This window comes from Synchiropus splendidus, chromosome 2, assembly GCF_027744825.2.
Source record: "Synchiropus splendidus isolate RoL2022-P1 chromosome 2, RoL_Sspl_1.0, whole genome shotgun sequence".
NCBI lineage: Eukaryota > Metazoa > Chordata > Actinopteri > Syngnathiformes > Callionymidae > Synchiropus > Synchiropus splendidus.
This window is the reverse complement of record NC_071335.1, coordinates 39,191,364-39,207,137: the sequence shown is the minus strand read 5'-3', so window position 1 is coordinate 39,207,137 and position 15,774 is coordinate 39,191,364. Positions and strand designations below refer to the sequence as shown.

Below are 15,774 nucleotides of genomic sequence, written 5' to 3'. Positions count from 1 at the left end.
TAGTCAGGTGAAGAAATACGTTTTTTGTGTCAAATAACTGACTGAAAACTGTTGCATTCAAGTGCACTTGAGAAAATTGAGAAAAAAGTAACAGTGTAATAAGTGAAAGAAACTTATTTCGTGTTCATTTTAGTTCCAACCCTGCATTGACCTGTCCACGATGTATTCCTGCCTCTAGCAGAACCCTGAACAGGTGGTGATTTCCTGAAGCAGTTTGTATTTAAGTTCCATGACCAGCGGTCACAGAATGCAGTGGCCTCAAGTGGACAGTCTCACAAAAAACGAATTCATGATCATTACCAATCAATATGACAAAGAATAAATATTTGTAAAAAAAAAAAAAAGGAAATTGCAAAAAGTTCTCTGATATGCAGGGCCTTCAATACTGTAATGGCACTTCAATGACAAGATGTAACAGAGTCAGTTTACTTATTGTATGTAACGATTCTACATACATGTATAGGATATATTAAATTTTCATTCAGTTTAACACATATTTACTTAATCTACAGTCAAAAATCCAAAGACAATCGAAAGGCATGTATTTCTACTTTTTGTTATTTTTAAATTTATTACATTTTCCATTCCTAAAAGTGAGTAATGCACAATGCTAAATTATCTGTTTTTAATTCACTGATACAGCAGTCACCTCAGCCGACATCAACCAGTTGCTCACAGTGGTCCAAATGAATGCTCAGGGACTTTCTGAGTCAAAATTACAAGGGAAATTGGTGGCGGATGCATGTGAGCTGTAGCACATACCTGCAGCAGAGATATGCATCAAACTAACATCATGACAAGCAGAGGGGCGCGATCATAATGTAGCGCAGTCCACTCTGGGAGCAACAACAGTTCATGTGCAGGACAAACCGCGTGAGCCAGAGCAGGTGTTGAAACGCATACCTATTTTTGAACATGAGAGAACCTGCAACCATTGGGAGATCTTTGTCACTTGATGGTCATTTGGTTCCAGGATTTTTCTTTTCTTGAAGGATACTTTGTTGCTCTTTGAGTGCTTTTCTAGTTCTGCATGGTTTTGTTGTCCAGCCAGCGGGTTCCATTGATCTCAGGGCATTGAGCAGGAGAGAACGGAAACACGAAGAACCACAGACGTTGTGGGAAGCAATACACAGTTTATTCCAAATCAACATCAGCATCTAGTTGTCAATGGTCAGCGTCAAAGAAATCGAAGGGCAGATACATACCTCAAATCCATTACACAACAGGACATCCACATACACATCCAATACACAACCGAGGGCGTTCCTCGAATCCAACTCACAATATTACACACGAACACTAGACCGTATTAGTGTCCGATCATTGGAAACGCTATATGATTTCCCAGAATCCAGGATGCTTGGCTGGGCCATCATGACCTGACGTTACAAATGATAGATGTTTTCTTCAAAAGGAGACCAGGAGTCCAGCATGGGTGAACCACAGTTCATCATTCCATTGGTGTTAGGAAACAGATCATACTTTAGCTTAAGTGTTGCACAGGTTGCTAATGAAATGTATGAATTTATTCTCCAACAGTTTTAGCTGCAAAGCTGGCTGAGATCAAGCTTCCTGATACGAATGTCAAGTCCCCTCCAGTTTGTTTTATTTTTATTTCAGCTTTAACATGCAAAATTAAAAAGAACAAGATGTATAAAAAGGTATTAAATTCATTAACAGAAAACAAGGAGAGTCTTTAGCTAGCAGGTCCATACATCAAGTTGATGATTCAGGACAAAGACACCTACTGCTGGTTTTCCAAAGATACACAAATACAAGTCATCTCTCTAACACTCAGTGGTCCGTAGTCTTCTAACTCAAGGGCCATGGCGTTTCACCCCACCAGACTGTCTGTCAGCTCCTTCTTAGAAATGTTTATCAAAATGTATTTTCTAGTGTCACAATGTGCTTGCAGTCATTTGGGAGCTTTTCCATGGGACTTTTCATACACCCCATACAGGCCGATAGACTCATGTTGCGCATGTTCTCTATTGAGAGTATAGTAACTGCAGCAGATGTGGATAAAAATAATTAAATGAGAGCTTGTATAATGTAGGCGCTGAATGATATATGTGATCTGTAGCTAAAAGAGAGGGCGAGAGAGAAACTGAGGACAGGATTAGAAATCAGTGTGCCAGACTTGGTGGTTGGGACATGTGGAAAGGAGAGACAGGAAACGTGTCAGATGAAGAATGTTAGAGATGGAATTACCGGGGAAAAAAAAGTACAGTGAGTCAACTCAGGACATGCATGGATGTGGTCTAGGAGGACAAGATCAGGACAGGGGTGGTCAGACGAGGATTAATAAGATACATGAAGTGGGAGCAAGCTTGGTTGCTGTGGCAACCTCTGATGGGAAATGACAAAAAAGCATACAAAAAGTAAGACACTGAAAAACAACAATTGAGATTATTGGAACCATAATTGTGTCTTTTACACTGCTTAATACATGGAGCAACATTTAGTTTTGATCCAGATTATTAGATAACCCCCAAATTTTCATATATCACATCATCAAGGATTTGATCCGACTCACATTTGGCTGCAGCACACACAGAGGGCCCATCATCGTTTGGTCTAGATTCTCCAGAAGTTGCGCTGGGTTTGCACACTCGAGCGTAGAGGTGAGAAAATTCATCTGGTTTTGTCTTTTTTGTGGCAGACTCCTTCACCTTCTCACTGTGGACCTCTGCATAAATGGGGTCTCCTTCTTGGATATTTTTCAGACATTGCCTCACATTTGTTGAGTCCAGAGGAGTAATTTTGTCAAATACCTCAGAGTAGACAGACTCCGCAGGACTCATTGGGACAGCGAGATTTGAGGAGTGCAAAGTGGGTACTGCTGCTATTCTGGAACCTGGCGGTTGAACAGGAAGAACACTGGCAGGATCAACATAGAGGGCTTCTGTGCCTTTGGGTGTGGGTTGAAGACACTCAAGTGGATCAGCATAAACTGCATCTGATGGCTCCGTAGCCACAACAGGGCTCTTCTGTGTGGGCACCTTGGGGAGGGGCATGAGGGTGATCGGTGCGGGCTGCACTGAGGAAGGACTGACCGAGTCAGTTTTATGCTCTGAAGCATCAGATAGCTTTACTGTAGTTCCAAGCTTGTTTTCCAGAAATGAAGTCAGACTAGTGTTTTCTGATGTTCTGGGTAATGGTGAATGACCATGTCTGGTCGAGGCTGTCTGTGTTTCATCTTCCGTCTTTTGGGTTCCTGATATCGCAGATGAAGACCTCTGTTTAATGGTGTTTTTCATTAAAGAGAAGATCTTAGCTGCCTCTGGGGTCTCAAAGTTGAAGGTTCCTGGACCGCTGTTACACCGACGACCTGCTTCAATGGTTAATGCAAGCTGCGGGGAAAGACATGAAAACATATTCGTTAAGTTCTTTCTAAATGATTGCGATACAGTCTTCATAATGCCAAGCTTATAACTGAAATCATTTCCAGCTCACATTATTTGTGTCAATTCATTAAGCTTTTCATTTGGACTCTACCTTGTCTTTTCCATATCTTCTCAGCCATTCATACGGCCACTCCCAAATGATGTTCTTCTGAAGGTCTTTCAGCAACAATTCCTTCTCCCCTACCTGCAACCAGTAAGACCCCTTCAGCTCACAATTCACCGCTGCTTCTGTCTGCTGCACCACCACCCGGAAATCTGGGGTTGAAACAAAGACCAACAATTGAATTAAATTTTCTCCAGTGTTTTGGGTCGATTAAGGAACAGTTCATATAGTGAGATATGGTCTGCACACAATCACACGGTCAAAACCTTACAACAGGGGGATCCCAGGCATTGACCAAAATCAAAATTATGGGCTACAAGGCTCAAGGTATTGCAATCACATAAGTTAGTATTGAAGAGCCAAATAAAAAAATAATAATTGCAACAATTGCATGAAAATATGTAAAATATGATGTTTCAATAACGGACAAGATAAAATTAAATAAAATCTAAAAGGAAGAATTTTGTTGAGAAACATTAAGACAGAGAAAGACTAAAATTAGAAAAGTATTGTCTCGCATATACCTGCACTTCACAAGCATTTTAACTTGGATTGTAGGATTACTACCCCAAAGTGCATTCCGAACTAGTGCTACTGCTGAAAGAGATAACATTCCGAAAAACTAAGAACAACGTAGCACAAGATTGTAGTCACATCAGACAATGTGGACTCAGAGAGATGAGACAAGTAATTTTTTTCTGTTGTAAGCACATAGAACTGAAGTTACATTCAGGTTTCTCAGGTCCAGCGTCCTGCTTTATTCCGACGTCCAAATAATAATTGATATTGTCACAAGCCCTCCTGCTCTTGTTGTTTCTCTCCTTTGCCTTCCAGGATTGAGGCGTCCCCCATTTTCCCCACTCTCACACCTGATCCCACTTCCTCTCTTCTTAAACGCTGGCCAGATGCCAACCGGCGTCATTTCGTTAGATTTCTTTGTCCTGGTATGACAAAGCACTTTGAGTTTGTGCATTTCTGACTGGTCTCCTTTTGTTTTTGCTGTCTGTCTGTTCCCTGCACACTTTGTTTAATTCACCCTCCAGTATTGTTTTTTTTTTTTGTTTTTTTTGACGGACTTGGACTCCCTCTACTAGAGTGATTTAGTGCTGTTACGACTTCAGTTTATCCTTGAATTAAATCCTGTTTCCACCCTGCTGCATGTGTTGGGGAATATATTTCATTACAAAGATGTGCAACAGTTTAGTTTATAGTATGATCTGTTTCCTAATGCCAATGGAATCTTGAACTGTGGTTCACCCATGCTGGACTCAGTCAGCAACAGGCATCTTCAATGCATCCATGGAGTCCTGTCATGTTCCAGCCCTCTTTAAATCCTCCATTATTATTCCTGTTCCAAAGAAAGCTAGGATCATAGATAGTCGGCTTAGAGGAGGGAGGTGGACCGTCTGCTGTCCTGGTGCAACCACAACAACCTGGAGCTGAACGTCCAGAAGACAGTGGAGATGATCATGGACTTCAGGAGAGTCACAGCTCCTCCGTCCCCTCTCATGATGGCTGGTTCACCCATTTCCGTTGCAGACTCCTTCTGCTTCCTGGGAACCATCATCACCAAGGACGTCAAATGGGAGCCGACCATCAGGTCCCTCATCAAGAAGGGAATGTTGCACAGAATGTTCTTCTTGCGGCAGCTACGGAAACTACGACTTCTGACAAAGATGCTGGTGGTGTTCTACACAGCTGTCATTGAGTCCATCCTCACTTTCTGTATCACTGTATGGTACAGCAGTGCCACCTCCAGGGACAATGGCAGACTACAGAGCATTGTGCATTCTGATGAGAAGGTGATCGGTCGCAGAGTGCCACTGATGTGTAAAAAAATGAAATTTCCCATTTGTTCCAGGAAAACCTATAGTTTAGTTTTGAGTAAAATGCTGTCTGACACGGACCCATGGTTCACCTGCTATTATCATTCAGCATTTAAGTGTTGAGTTTGTCATTGTTTTTGTAAGCCTGTCTGGGGTCTGCGCCTTGCTGTATCTCATCTTCTGCTTTGGATTTCTGCTTATCTTCCAACTATAATTTTAAATCATCAATTTTCATTTTTTTATGTATTATGTTAATTTTTTTTTTTAACCTACACATTCTATAAAGGCTACGGCACAACCAGCCATGACAAGATATGAAGAAAATCCTCAGTAAGCATTTAAAGTGGGACAGCGGAAGATTACCTTCATCAGCTGAGGCGTAGATTTGGTTCTCCTCAATGACAATCTGATCAGCGGCACCTCTCTGAGGTAGACACACAGTCAGGATTCCTGTCACAAAATCTTCCACATAATACTTGCCTCCAAGTTGTGCTGTGACAGCTGCTTCACCCACTGCACACACTTGTCCTTTGGAGCGGAAAACACCATCGTTCTCTCTTTTGTCTCAACACAGAACGCATACATGTTGTCCTAAAAACATGCTTTCGTCAATATGGACCATTCACACAAACACTGTATGCATTGATAGTTACAAATGATAAATGTGGCTGTTTAGTGGTGCACTTCTCCAACTGCAACATCATATTCAGTGGTATTGCTGAATGAGGAACTGTTACATGAATTTAACATCAATGGTCAAAATTTAATTACATCATTTAATTACATCATTGCTTATTCTGAAGAGCAGCACTACACAAAATGTGTTTATTGTCTTCGTATTTTGTTATTCTGAAATTTTATCAGACAAAACACCTACGTAGCCTGAGATTACGTTTACACGGTAATGGCACTACTGAAAATGACTATTTTTTCAAAGTTAACAATTACAGTTAAAATAAGTAAATAAATAAATGCACACATTTTCAACAAGTCCTTTCTTTGCTCTTATTTCATTTTTTTTCAAAGTGCATTGATAAAAGCACGCAGACTAGAAGTTATAAAGATTGTAGGATGGGCTGCACCACCACTATTTATCTGAAAAAATGCACACTTATCAGGGGAGTTAAAGACCATTGCACATGAACATAACCTCCACCAGCTAGGAGAGCAAGAAAAAAGTAAATCTAACCATTGGACAAGCCTCTGCATTCCGAGGGAGTTTCACAACATTGAGTATGTCAGACAGTAGGATGACTTTCAGCTTCCTATCTGAAGTGGCCAGGTGATGCTTCCTTAAACCTCCTAGACGATCTGCTCCTGCACTCCAACCTGTAACACCTGAAACACAAATGCAACACCTTTCAGAGTTCAGAAAGCAATGACAAAATGACTGTTTGGGACAGTAATGGAGTTAAAGCAGCAGTAAACCGGATTTTGACACAAATATATTTTCATTTTCTCTGCGATTACGTTAGGTTTCATATTGAACAGCAATAAATCACAGAATCTGGCTGTGTAGTTCTTCATATGACAAGCATTAAGACCAGAGGTCCCCAACCACCAGGCCGCGAACCGGTTCTGGTCTGTGGGTCATTTAGCAACCAAGCGTAGTTCTGATTAGACAAACAAGCTTTCGCCAAGATTGTGCCTCGTCATTGTCAGACCCATAAACTACAGACATTTTATTGAACTTTAAGAGCTCAAATGTGCTGTTTTCATCCATGTGTGTTCCCACTTTTTCTCTGGTGTTCAGCTCAGCCACCTCATGTGCCAATTCAGTTATACTATGCTTGGAGGGTGACTCTTCATAGCGGTATAAAAGAGTCATGGTGCGATTCCACTGTCCTTGTGTATTATTATTTCTATGTCAATGATGTCATAGGTTATTTGTTCTTTTATCCACAACGCACCTTAAAAAGCTAGTCCGTCAGAATATTGTCTGACAATAAACCCGTCCTTGGAGCAAAAAGCTTGAGGGTCACTGCTCTAGATGTGCGACCCGACAGCAGTGGGCTCAGTCTTCTGAGCGACGGCACAGCCACTCATGAGGTCAACTTACTCATTTACGGCAGGTAAGTGAACTCAATGGCGATGTCATGGTGCCTGTTACACAAAAACCTGTGAGAAAACTAGACGCGCAGGTTATGAAACTCTGATCTGCAAAAGTCTGATCTGCAAGAGTTTTCGCTTTCAGGTCAAAGAGTCAAAGTTGATCCGCAAACAGCTTGCTTACATGAATGGAAGCCAGATTACACGATTCACCATGTCAAGGGAACACACACAGAGCCAATGTTAATGTCAATGAAAGAAAAAACTGTTTCACCTCACCCAAGTGTTTGATTGCCACCAACAAACAAACAAAAGATGTGAAACCAAAAAGAAGTTTGAAACATATTGACGCTGATATAACTGAATTACAAGCAAGTGTGGTGTTGTTCTGCCTGTCCACATCAGTCACTTCATAGAATAAAATGTAATTAGCCTCCATTGTACTCATTAATTAAAGCAGCTTTTAATTGTGTGCGTGGTGTTTTTAGTACAACTGACTAGCAACATCGCTGTACAGTACTCTGATACTTTCACACCGACTCTATGGCGGAGGAGGATGTGTGGAGGGAGAACGTACGGATGTATGAATAAACTCTTAACAAAAACATGAATAATGAAATTATATGACAGAGTCAACGGACAAACACAGCTGCTACTGAAGACTTTTCTAAACTTACTCCTGATGAGGAGCAGAGGAGAAGAGGGAACTTCTACTAACTTCTACCAAATATTTCCTGCAAATAAATGTAAGTGACGTTAATGTAATACAGTATGTCATTACTGTCTGCAGATTTGAGTTCACTGAAGAAATAATTCCGTTCTATGAATACGTGCTCTGCGCTCTAACAGGCTTCACTATTGGTTTAACCACTCCGAGGCTCTGCCTTGTGCCTGAGAATTGATTGGCTGTGGTCTCTTATGCTGCAGAGATGGCTGCACAGATGCAATGCGCCAAGTGCTGTGTGGTCACCGCCCTCCCAGGCGACTGACCACCAAAACACACGAATAGTCTCCCTCACCAGCCAGAGCAGGTGCAAATGAGCCACCTGCGCATCCTGATGTGGAGGCGAGGAAAAAGCTCTCAAAGAGATTACTCGTGACCTAAAAGACAGGATATCAGACGGGTTCGGACGGAGCGTGACAGAATCTCCATCATCCCCAAACGACAAACATGCCAGGTTGATTGACAAAGCCGCCAAGTCCCCAACTCTTTTGGCATACACCAAGGCCAAAAGAAGTGCCGTTTTATATGACAGCATGTCAATGCGAGTCGAGTCCAAAGGCTCAAAAGATGACCCACACAGTCCTTCCAGGACCACTTGCAGACTCCAGCGCAGAACCACAGCCCTCGCGACTGGTCTGATGCTGCAAGCTCCATGTAAAAAATGTTTCACAAATGGGTGAGTCCTGGCTGAAAATCTACCAAAATCCTCATGGCCCACAGTGATAGTAGCCGCCAACACTCCGAGTGTAGACGCTGAACCCCAGACAAGGGACAAGACACTGCAACCAGTCCTTTGTCTCTGCACCAGTTGTCAAAAACTCACCATCTCAAATCACGAGCACTGGTCCCTTATTCGCTGCAGCAGCGAGATCATTAGACGCAACGGGGGAAAAGCGCATAGGAGCCCCCTTGGCCAGCAAGGATGTGCCAGAGCATCCACCCCCAGTCCGACGCCCTCAAGGAGAACCAGAGGGCAAGCTTTGCATTCGCTTCTATAGCGAACAGATCTGCAACCGGTTCCAAGCTGTTATAATTCGAGGAGACAGCTGCATCCTTCTCATATTCAGTAGACCCAATTTCATTACTGGATGCGCTGCTGACATGAGCCCCAGCAGTGACATGACATCGCCGGCTCTCAATCGAGGGGTGTCTCTGACATTCGATATCTGATCAAGCAATCTTGCAATGCGCTAGATCCCCAGATACTGGATCTGCATGCTGGGCTTATTCCCCAACCCCGACAAGCCAAGCCACATATTCCGTGCTGACATATGTGACAGCGCACGCCCCCGACCGCCATATTTAATGAAGGCCTGCGACAGGAGAGAAGAGAAGAAGCGGAAGAAGCTGTCACTTGGATCGCGCAGTGCTCGTCTGGCAGAACCTGCTTCCCCGTTACCCAAAGGGAAGTAGTTGGCGCCAGACACAGAGCCAGCGAGTTGCCTTATGGAGGAAGATCCTTCCTCCAATCGACTCCCTCCACCTTAGCAGGACCTTAGTCTTGATGTTAACGCCATTTTGGGGCACGTGGTTGAAGGCCTCCTCTTCGGCCTTGTCTTAATCTCGTGCACTGAGCAAGATATGTCGTCCTCTTCGGGGGGTTGGAAGTTCTGCAAAGGGGCCAGTCCCAAACGCTCTAACGGCAACGCAAAGCACTCCGGCATATTATCCAGCGGAAGCGTCTCAACGGAGGATCAGCCTTGTCCTCATCCTCACCCCCACTTGCCTCGTCCTCTCGGATAAGCCCCTGAGCTGGCCCGGAGACATCAGCAAAAGAAGCTTGGGGTCTTTTTCCACGAAGACCTGGCGATCATTGCATTCGTCGTATGTATCCCAGGGCTTCATCTTGGGCTACATGCCGTTGCTTTTGCCCTTGGGCTCAGGTTCCAACGGCTGGGCCTGATCGACCAGGCCGCCGAACCAAGAGCGGAGCGCCTCCCACTTTCGCTTCTTCTTCTTCCACGGGGAGGTTGACACACGCAGCACACGAGTTAAACTCCAAAACATGCTGCGCCCCCAAACAACTGAAGTAGCTGTCGTGGGTGTCTCTCTCCTCCAAAAAAGCTTGGCATGTTACACAAGTAGCTTCCATAGCACCTGATGGTGATAATCCAACACGAAATATAAACAATTCAACAGAGTGACAAAAGGAGACAAATGGTGCCGAACAGGGGGATTTATTGGGAGAGGTGGAGCCTATCTGGGCGGAGAGTTAAGCCAATCAATTCTCAGGCACGAGGCGGATCCTCGGAGTGGTTAAACCAATAGCAAAGCCAATATGAGGGCAGAGCATGTATGACATAGAATCGACTACGATTTCACTGACAACCTTTAAAGTCTGTCTCGATCTGTCCCATGGATAGAAAAATGATGATGGGCCATGGCACTCATTCACTCCTCTAAATTCTCATAATAACAGCATGTTTGAATTGCATGCAATTCTTACTGCTTGTTTAGTATGAACAACGACCATGAAAATTAAGGAGTCTAATCTTGAAAAACAATATAAATAGGTGGGCACTACCTCCCATGTCCTGGATCTCCAACCGGCCTGCTCCACTGCTGCTAGAAAATAGAGACAAGGACATTGGTTTCCATTTCTGAGGAAACAGAGAAACGCATTAATGTCAACTGATTAAATACAAGCAATACAGATTCATCATGAGGCAACACAAAAAATGGACTTAAACATAATAGAATAACTTCATCACTGTCATCATCATCATCAGACATTCATTCAATCAAAAGTCCTACCAAAAAAAAAAAAAAAATGAAGAAACAATGAAGAACAGACTTGACTCAGGCCCTACTTGTTGGCAGAGGCAGATCTGTAATATCAAGCATTAATGCTGTTCAGATCAACCACTGATTCTAGGTACAGCAGAACCACCAGGTCCTACCCCGCCCCCGATCCAACCCCGCTCCCAGGTTCAACCCCACAAAGCAGCTCCACTTCGTCTTCTGAGGGTAATTGCCCCGCTACTGCACTTCATCAAATTGGCAATTATTCCATTTGACCCCACTTCAAGTTTGAGTGGAGAGGATTGTTTAGACAGGACATCAGTCTGTGGAAAGTGATGTGAGTCTGGGAAATTTTCACATTAACACATTAGGTGTAGATGTTATTCACATTTTTCTGTGAGAGCAGCAGGAATATTACACTGTAGTTCATGATCACAGTTATAATTGTACTTTTAACACAAGGACCAACCGTTTTTATTAGAGCCACCTGTGTGTCTGTCTTGTGCCCATACATTTTTATTATTCATAATCGATTGCCGTGAACGTCAATGACGTACTTCCCTTTGCACATTCACAAGAAATACAACGTGATGTTTGTCCACAAGCTTTGCTCAGTTATATTTATTTTATTTACTACAACAATGCAGCATCAGCATTTAACCAGTGCTTTACATGAACTCATATCACAACATATCACTCTGCCCCCAATGGTGTGGCTGAATATGAATCTGTCTCATTCAACAGGTGCTATATAGTATAGTTGCTGGTCTGTCTAAATGCACTACTTATCTCATGGTCTGGCCATTCTCGCATGACCGAATGGTGAACAAACAGCTCCACTCAGCTTCTGATGGAAATTGTAAACTACTCTGCAGTTACGCTCTCTGTGAAAATTGTAAGTGGCACAGCTCAGTGAGATTGAAACTGGAGGCAGGGTTGTACCTAAGGGGTGGGTTTGGATCTGGTGGGACACCACCCATTGGTTCTGCAGCGAGGACCACTTGAAATATTGTGAGTGGTGATGCAAGCTTCAAAGCGCTTGACGACAACGATTAGGAATTGTGCATTTATTATACAATATTAATATTGTTGGAATTGCTTGTATAAAGAAGTTATTTACAGATGGAGGAATGCTGAGTGAAGAGTGTGTGGTTGAGTGTGCGTAAGAAGGTGAAGTTGCAGGTACAGCAAAATGGCGGGAGTGAAGCAGACACTGGAGGCCTGAGCAGACACTAACTTGTTGGCGGGTCCAAGGTCAGACGGACGCGCGGAGATACATGGGAGGTGTATTTCCAGCACAACCAATGTAGTAATCAGCACAAAGGTGGCACTGCACACATTTGGTCTTCAGTGACAAATTTATATGATGATGTATATTGTATGAAGGTGATTGTCTCACTTCTGGCTCCAATCTCTCCTGCGTCCTGGGCTTTCACACCTTCTTGGCTCTCCATGCCAATAACACACACAACACTGTAGCTTGTTTTACAACTAAGTCCCATTATCTCATGTACAATGAACAAAATGATTCTCAAAATGACACTCATAAATGCCGTTATGCGTACATTAATAAAGATCAAATAATTGCAGCAATTATGTAACATCAATATTTAACAAAATAATTAAATTAAATTAAATTTAAAAAATCATAAATGTATTAAAAATAATAAAAAATTAAATTGATGGATTTTTGACATTTTATTAGTATGTTTTGTAAAGCAAAAAGTCAACATATGTAATATTTTGAAGCATACCTGAATAACAGAGATAATTTTATTCATTTTGAAAATATTCGCTGCAGAATGAGGAAGCATCCCTGTCATCCAAATCTCCCTTTCACCGTCCGGTCAAACATCTGCTCGCTCCGTCACAAAACAGACTAGTTACATGCCGGGTGCCGATTGGAAAGAGCTTTCAGAAATCTGCATAATCGCTCTATCTGAGACCTAGCTTGACGAGTCAACCTGGACAACTTCACCATCATCAAGTCTGACGGGACAATGTAGTGGAATGTATAAGCTGTATGTACCATGTGAGTGCACTGTTCTATTGAGTATGATTGAGTCATTATTGGAGGTGCACGAAGAAGTCAATAAAAGGAGTTATGACTTAACAACTGGTGAAAGCTGGGGGGTCCGGGAAAGTTCGCTCCACATGCAGAACCTGGTCCATGAGCACATGCTGTGCTTTGTGAACATCCGCGCTTGGTGGGATGTCCACAGCAGCCAGAAAGAATGAAGCGAAGTGGTTTACAGTTCACTACAGGCTGTTGTCATTAACCTGACCGAGTCCAACATGAGATATAACAAAATTTTCTCAGATAACTGAAGATAAACTTCTCTTGAGTAGGTTTTGGCTGTGCTTTTTCACTTCCTGATACAAATGGAGCGGGATAGAGTTGTACTTCAAAATGCATGACAGCCCCTCTGGCTTTACAATCCCAGTATCCACCTTCAGCTGGGAATTTGCCAGAGTGGCCAAAAGGTACCGATTGTTTGGAGAACCTAATAGGAAGACCGTTCCAGGAGATAAGGTGATGAACCCAAGTCTGACCTCGCAGGCCTGACCTGTGGCCTGTTTTTACATGTGATTCTGAAAGTTGAAGTGAGTGGTTCATTGTCATGTTGTGATAACTCTCCCTTGTGTGTTATCATGGTCACGTTTAGTCTCGTTTGAAATCTTAAATTGAGATGGGAAAGTTTTGACATATTGTGAGCAAATCTGTACCTCAGAGAATGTTCTACTGTCGAATACAATTCTGGTTAGTTTGATTACAACCCTCAAGCCCATTTTTTTTAGCTGCCCCTTGATTGGTTAAACTGTGTGAGCTTGTTTGGTTGGAACAAAAACCTGCACCACCCCGGCCCTTTGAGGACCGGATTGCCCACCTCTGAGCTACATCAAAGCATGTACTGTATTAATCATAATGACCAATTATTTGCTAAACTACAAGAAGTCAGTCTCATGTCACCAGGGCTTTAAAAAAATATTCAGATTTGATTGTCAGTTTTTGTGGAAAAAAAAAAATTTTTTTTGAGTGGTGGAACAATCGCTGTCAAAGGTCACGGATGTTTTTTTTTTTTTTTTTTTTTTTTTTGTAATACAAGACAGTCATTACAAGCCAAAGTGACTATTCCAATGAAAAAAAACTAACATCTTACATGTATCTTATGACAGTCTGAAATAACAATTCTTGAGCAAACAGATGACTGACTTTAAAATATATATATATATATATATATATATATATATATATATATATATATATATATATATATATATACTAATAAAAAATATGCTTAGCTAATGTATTTTAGTTTCTATACTTGCATAAAACTGGAAATGCATTTGTCATAGTCATATCATAGCTTTGACACTTGATGACACCAGGTTAGTACACAAAATACTCCTTGATTTGAAGTTACCAAAAGCTGAGAGTCATATAATCAAAGCTCATTCAAATATTCAAATGTTTATGGACTAGTTTACATACAGTATAGTTACAATGGCTTGTATGCCCACCAATAGAATTTATGCACACAATTTTCATATATTTAAAACAAAGTATAAACAGATATACATTACTAATAATGACTTCATTTATTGAGCTGCAGATGGGTTAGAATGTGAGGGGCTAAGATCTACGTTGATATCTTTGTCTTGTTTTTCTGATCATGCTGTGTCAAGAGGGAAATAATATCGAGTAACTACAGTTGCATGATCTTAAAGTGGTGTGTGCTGCCATTTACTGCCATCTTAAATGTAATAATACACACATATGCATGGCAGGATCATAACCATGGTGTTGATAATTGGTATTTGATTTAATTGATAACTGGGAAATTGGCGAGCGTCATAGAGCAGTCCCAGAAAACTGAAGATAACTCTGAAACTGTGGCAGGAATGTGAGACTACTTCCAGAGACAACCACAGAACTGTTTAAAACAACACAATTAAACAAAGATCCTCTTGCCTTTTTTCTCCTGAACATATTTTTTGTCTATTCTTTTTCCTCTTGTTCTTTTCAACATAGAGTTGAAAAAAGAGCAGTTGTGTGCATGTGTGTGTGAGACAGAGAGAGACAGCATTGGAAGTCCAAGTGTGTAATTGTCTCTGGAATGAGATCTGTTCCAACTTGTTGGCTTCGAGTCTCAGCATTTTCTGTCTATGTTTTTTCCCTTGTAACCAAAAACATGTTTCCTGGATCATGAAACAATAAGCGAAACTAAAGCCCTGCAGCTTCATGATGTTCTAAATATCACAAAATGTTCAATAGTAAGCCAGAGTTAATACTGAATTCATGATCAGCACTTAAACAAGGCTAACTGTCAATGACAAGAAAGAGGAAAAACACTCACATTCTTATCTTTGTGGGATTGCAGGTAAACTTTCCCAGTTGTGGCGTGAATATCCATAACAGAAGCTGTGGTCACGCCTCACCTTTGGGCTTGGAGTGCTCTTTTGTCAGGCAGGTCGGTTTCTACTCAGTTATCTGTTTAAGGGCGTGTTCACCTTTGTACATGCTTGAAGTGTGAGTCCCACATGATACGCTGTCAAGCACACACCCATAAGTATACGTGCACAGGCACAAATGTAGAATTACATTGATTTATAAATGATAGTAAAATGAGTAGACATTTGAAAGATATTTGAATTTAGATTTTTTGATTTTTTCTTTTGTTTAATAATTTTACAATCACACTTCAACTATCTTATCATATATTTTAGATATGATTACAAAGAGTTTCAGGGCAGGGTCACTCATGGAAAGTGTGTCAGTAATTTTGGATCACTTTGAGCTTAAAAGGTGTCTGCGCGCCACTTTGGATTTAAAAAAATGAATAAATGAACAAATAAGAAAGGTTGACCAAGCGCATAATGAACTACAAGTGAACAAATGCTGTTGCATGGTTTCAATTTAGC

The 15,774-nt window shown here is 41.7% G+C and overlaps 1 protein-coding gene across 1 annotated transcript; it reads right to left on the bottom strand.

Annotated features, from left to right (window-relative positions):
* Nucleotides 1-1,126: 1,126 nt before the first annotated feature.
* LOC128754460 (docking protein 2-like) lies at nucleotides 1,127-15,315 on the bottom strand. Its single transcript, XM_053857089.1, has 7 exons — nucleotides 15,210-15,315; nucleotides 10,634-10,709; nucleotides 6,526-6,674; nucleotides 5,806-5,927; nucleotides 5,700-5,758; nucleotides 3,499-3,662; nucleotides 1,127-3,353 (listed from the first exon to the last, which is right to left on the bottom strand). The coding sequence occupies exons 1-7, from the start codon at nucleotides 15,264-15,266 to the stop codon at nucleotides 2,481-2,483; spliced, it is 1,500 nt and encodes a 499-aa protein (XP_053713064.1). The 5' UTR covers nucleotides 15,267-15,315; the 3' UTR covers nucleotides 1,127-2,480.
* Between the last annotated feature and the right edge of the window lie 459 nt (nucleotides 15,316-15,774).

Excerpts from the sequence above, each read along its gene's own strand:
- LOC128754460 (XM_053857089.1), bottom strand. The coding sequence starts at position 15,266 with ATGGATATTCACGCCACAACTGGGAAAGTTTACCTGCAATCCCACAAA. Across the intron at positions 10,710-15,209 it reads AATCCCACAAAGATAAGAAT|AAATGGAAACCAATGTCCTT; the intron begins GTGAGTGTTTTT and ends CTGTTTCCTCAG. Across the intron at positions 6,675-10,633 it reads GGAGATCCAGGACATGGGAG|GTGTTACAGGTTGGAGTGCA; the intron begins GTAGTGCCCACC and ends TTTGTGTTTCAG.